At 37.2% G+C, this 5,363-nt stretch overlaps 1 protein-coding gene across 1 annotated transcript; it reads left to right on the plus strand.

Moving 5' to 3' along the window:
* Positions 1–775: 775 nt before the first annotated feature.
* On the plus strand, positions 776–3,894 carry LOC143605504 (SUN domain-containing protein 1-like). The gene is made up of 2 exons (XM_077081590.1): positions 776–1,765; positions 3,367–3,894. Exons 1-2 carry the CDS (start codon positions 776–778, stop codon positions 3,628–3,630), a joined length of 1,254 nt encoding a protein of 417 aa, XP_076937705.1. The 3' UTR covers positions 3,631–3,894.
* Positions 3,895–5,363: the final 1,469 nt, after the last annotated feature.

A 5,363-nucleotide genomic window follows, 5' to 3' on the forward strand; every position in this document is an offset into this window, starting at 1 on the left:
TCTTGTTCGTTTAAAAAAATGAACATATTCATGTTTGTTTATGTTCTTTTAAAAATGAACGGATTAAAGCATAAACGGTTTTATTGGAATAGACGAAAATATCCCTCATGTGGGGGAGGTTTTAACGGTTTGGTTAACTCTGTTTGGAACTTGTATACAAATGGATACAATTAGAATTAATATGTACTCAAAGTGTTAAAGGTTTAAAATTTGTATACAAATGGATGGAAGCAACAAACCACAGGTATACAAACAGAATTTTTTTCAAATATTAAAGAATAATATTTTTCTAAGGTTGTTTTGTTTCTTCGATGCCCGGTTTTTCTCTCATGAATATTATATGTTGCATTATTCAGAGTGGGTAACTGGCAGACATGGTCTAAATTTATTTATATAGGATGACGATTTGAATACTTGTGACAAACAAATGTTGTATATAAAAATATTTTTATCAAAATTTATAAATTTGATATTCCAGTCTTCTTATTGTTTCTACAACGTATTTCGTTTATTTTTTACCTTTAATTTTGTTCACTTATTTCAAATAAAAAACCTTATTTTTTACCTTTAATTCACCGGTTTCTTTTTTACACGTGTTAAAAAACTAGTTTATTTACATTGTCTCTACTTTTTATAATATTCAAAGAACCAACCGGTCTTCATAAAAGCTATTCCCATCTCCCATTTCCAATCATCTCCAAATTTCCATTTCCAATTCCAATTCCCTCCAAAATCTTCACCCCTAAAACTTAGGGTTCCATTTCCATTCCCATCAATGTCATCCTCCGCCGTCTCCATCACCGCTAACCCATCCGCCGCCCCATTACGCCGTCACACCACCGACAAAAAAACCACTTCCGATAATGACGTCATCAACGACAACACCACCACTCATCCTCCAACCAAACCCACTTCCGAAACCCCAAAATCTACCGAAACTCTTCAGACCAAAAACCAAAACCCCAACACCAAATTACGAAAACGAACTAAAGCAGCAGCCGTGACGTCATCATCTTCCAGATCTCCTTGGAAGACTGCTGCAAGTGTGCTTGTCAAGAACTTGGGCTTGCTGGTTGTAGTATTAGGTTTGATTCAGATGGTACGGAAACTAGGGTTTACCCAAATTGGTGATTTGGGTTTGAGTTTGGATTCGGGTCACGAGCGGCGGATTGCGGAAGTGGAGAAGTTGTTGACGACCACCACGAAGCTGATGCAGTTCCAGATCGATGTGGTGGATCGGAAGGTTGACGATCGGGTTTCGGGTTTGAAATTTGAATTAAGTCGGCGAATTGACGATGGACATACCGAAGCTGATAATAAATTTAGTGAATTGGACCGGAGAATTGGGAGTATTGAGAAAACGTTGAGTTCGACGGATTGGCTATCGAAAGACGAGTTCGATCGGTTTGTGGAGGAATTTAAGGGGAAAAATGGGGATTTGAAGTTGGATGAGATTCGGGCTTTGGCTAAGGAGATTGTTGAGAGGGAGATTGGGAAGCATGCGGCGGATGGGATTGGTAGGGTTGATTATGCGGTGGCGTCGGGTGGTGCGGTGGTGGTGAAGCATTCGGAGGCTTTTGGTGGTGGGAGAAGAGGCGGTGGGTGGTTTAGTGGGAATGTGAGGAGTGATGCAGTGAAGATGTTGCAACCGAGTTTTGGTCAACCGGGTGAATGTTTTCCTTTGAAAGGGGATAATGGGTTTGTTGAGATTAAGCTTAGGAGTGCGATTGTTCCGGAAGCTATTACTCTTGAACATGTTGCGGAGGTTTGTTTTTTACTTCTTACCGGTTTGTTTATTAAGGTGTTTTGTTTACATCTTGTTTTTTCATTGTGGATAGGTGTTTATTAGTTTTGTAGTTCTTACGAATCTCTTTAATGGGTTGTGTTTGTTGCATCTGTCGCTACCAACTTGTAGCGTTTTTAACTGAGATTTAGGAGAATATACGCAACCTGTTGTTGTTGGAGAAATGAAATGATTGTGTTCGTTATTAGTTCTTAAGTTGTGCGGTTTTGCAACTGGTGGAGATGCCAGCGAACCTCGTCAGTGAGTTCTAAGTCAAGACGAACCACTCGGTTTTTAAGTGGTCTGATATGAAAACGGTGTCTCTGGTAGTAGTCTGCTTGTAGGTTTGTGAGAGACAACTTTAGAGGTCGTTGAAACGAGATCATCAGTCGGACATATGTTCGACTGAAAGTGGTGTGGTCTTACATGAAACGTTGAACAGGACGACTAAGGTTGCTCGATGCCAAATCCAACGTTGTTTTGCTAGGAGAGTAGTTGTGGGGGCTGAAAACTCTTTTTAAAAACAAGTAAAGAAAATGATAAGTGATTGACCTGTTGAGGAGAAGTCAGTCGTTTTTAAGTGGCGATTTTTTGTCGTTTGGTGACAATTGAGTCATCCAGAGGACTACATAATTTCAATCAGTGGTTCGATAGGTGATATTGCAGACGGACATTAGGTTCAAACACCGACGTGCCAAATCACCACATGAAAATGAGAAACTTTACCTCAGCTGGTTATTCACTAGTTCTTTTCTTCTTAACTTGCTTTTGAAAGAGGCTTTCGGCCACTGTGACTACTTTCCCAATGAAACGGCGTTGGATGTGTTCATGTAGCAAGGTAACTCTTTGGAAGTCACGCTTGGTCTGGCAAATCTGTTCGACCAACCATCTTGTTCCAACTACTTTTAGTTTTGTTTCATGCAAACCTACAAATACCAGAGACAATGTTTTCATGTCATTCTATTTGGAGACTGAGTGGTTTAGCAGCTTCTTGACTTGGAACTGAGTGTCGAGGCTCACCTGCATCTCACATATGAGTTAGGCCCGACAAGTATTTTATTTTAAATTGCAGAACATACTTTTAGTTTTTCTTACTTTAAAGTTACAAGCCAGTTGTTCTTATCTTTTGTTATAACTGTATGTTTGACATATATATGTATGTATGTAATCGATAGTCTAGTTTGTTCAAATACTCGGTTTCAGCATAGTATCTAGCTAGGTCTTATTATTTAATTCTTATCGGTTTATGATAAATGAACAAGATGAAACACACCTAAAAGCACCTAACATTTGAAGGTATTTAAGAACTATTTGCATTCCGGTTCAAAGTTTTTGTGTGTTTCGGTTTAATATATTTTGTTAATATTAATTTTTCTCAGGAACTCAAACTTGTTTGATAGAAATCGACATTTTGTTTAGCCTGTGTTTTAGATTTAACTGTACAACCATACTTCGTTTTGTATGTTAGATATAAACAATGTTTGACTACTTATTATGTGTATTATTTCTAACTTTTCATAGTGATTAATGAAATACTTGTTGTGGCTTTTGCTAATTTTACTTAATCATTTGTGGTTGTACAGAGCGTGGCATTTGACCGGTCAACCGCCCCCAAAGACTGTAAGGTATGGGGATGGTCACGCAACGAGGAAGATACACAAAAGGAGCATTTGCTGACCGAGTTCACATACGACCTTGAAAAGAGCAGTTCACAAACGTTTAATGTGTTGGTAAAAACGGAAGGCGTAAAGCCAGTCGTTATTGATACAGTCAGGCTGCAATTCATGTCAAATCATGGAAGCCCTTCGCATACTTGCATATATCGGGTCAGGGTTCATGGTCATTAACCTGAAGTTTTATAAGTCGTCGGTTTGTTGTTTATGCAGTTATTTGTAACTTAAATGTAGATTGTGTAGTGGTTATGTTGACCTTGACTAGACTGGTTGTTGTATGTTGCTGCTGAGATTTCAAAATTTAGCATCTATGTGATGGTTAATGTGTTTTTTTATCTAAGTTTTACTACTCTTTATCTGGTATTTTATTGGGGTAAATTTATTATAGAATGAAGGATTGTGAAGTCAATAAGTTGAACTGTGAGTCTAAAGTTAAAATATAACTTATGTATTCTGCAATGAAGGCTAAAGTTAAAATATAACTTATGTATACTGCGACGAAGGTATAAAAAATATTATATCAAATATTTTGCGACGAAGTTATAAAAAATATTATATCAAATATTGCTTTATACTGTTAAGCATTTTTGCAGATGAAATTGGTTAAAATTTTAAAACATGACATTTGGTGAGAACTTGTATGAGAAGAATTAACAATGTATTTCGAAGTAGTAAAGAAGCAAGTTAGGAGCCATATGGAACTCTAGAACCAAGAGTTAGTTACAAAAGGATATCGTTACAACTACTCGAGTATAATACTAGCCTTATATATGAGAAATTTTGAGAGAGAAAGCGAAAACGAACGAGTTATGAAGTCCATAATTCCTCCATATTTATACTTGAAATTGAGCATCTTCGCGTGGCGCGAAGTTGAAGTAGGGTTGGCGATTCAGCCCTAGAAAAGCATTGCGCCCATCAACGTGCGCCATCATAGCGCCACATTGCGCCCGAGCCTGAGCCTGTGCGCGTGCGCGTTGGCTACTGGGTGTGATTTGGCACATAAGAATATTATCATGTAAATTTTCTTCCTTATAAAGAGCTTACAAGTTTTGTAATCTAGCGATGTAGGAAAAGATTTTGAAATCATATTTATACCATGGTAAAAGCGTTCCATTTTCTTTCCTCCATCAATGTGAGATGAAATTTTACTTCCTTTACATTCTTCATTTTTCCTTTGTTTTGTTTCTTCTCTTTTTCCTTCTTATTTCTTCACTTCTTCTTTTGATTATTTTATTCTTGTGGTTTGTTATAGATGAGCTCGGTACCGGTACCGAAAATCCCGATCTCGAAAATCGTAAATTTGTGGTACTTGTATCGGTACCGGTACGGTACGGCACCTGTATTTAATACCGGTGTCGTACCGGTCCCAAAAACTCAAAACCTCGGTACTGGTACCGGTATCAATCGGTACCAATACCGAATTTGCTCATCTCTACTCATGAAGGCCTGTGAGTCTACTAAATCTCAATAAGTAAAGCTCAACCTTGTACATGTCTATTACATTATACCAGTTTATTTTTAAGGTCAATTTTTTAAAGAGTTTATCTAGAGTAGCTCACGAGCACTTTAATAATCATTATCAAAATAATTAAAATTATTATTAGTAACAGTATTTAATACCAACGAGCTTTAACTCCAACTGACATGGGGAAGGGATTGTCAATTTGGGTTGGAGACGACAAGACCCAAGTTTGAATCTAATCTCTATCGGGTTTTACTGCAACGAGCCTTTGAGTGTAACACGGGCTTGGAATACTTAGTGTTGTTTACAATTGTGTGCTTATGAGGTCAGGTCATCTTTTACTATTAAATTGTCCCTGGACTTTATTTATTGTTTAAAAAAAATTAAAAAATTAAGATTATTTATTTTAATACAAATAATAGCAACATAATTTGGTCATACTCCA

The sequence above is a fragment of the Bidens hawaiensis genome, unplaced genomic scaffold, assembly GCF_021521415.1.
Source record: "Bidens hawaiensis isolate Kalapana, Puna unplaced genomic scaffold, B.hawaiensis_p1.1 tig00069918_1, whole genome shotgun sequence".
In the NCBI taxonomy this organism is placed as follows: Eukaryota; Viridiplantae; Streptophyta; class Magnoliopsida; order Asterales; family Asteraceae; genus Bidens; species Bidens hawaiensis.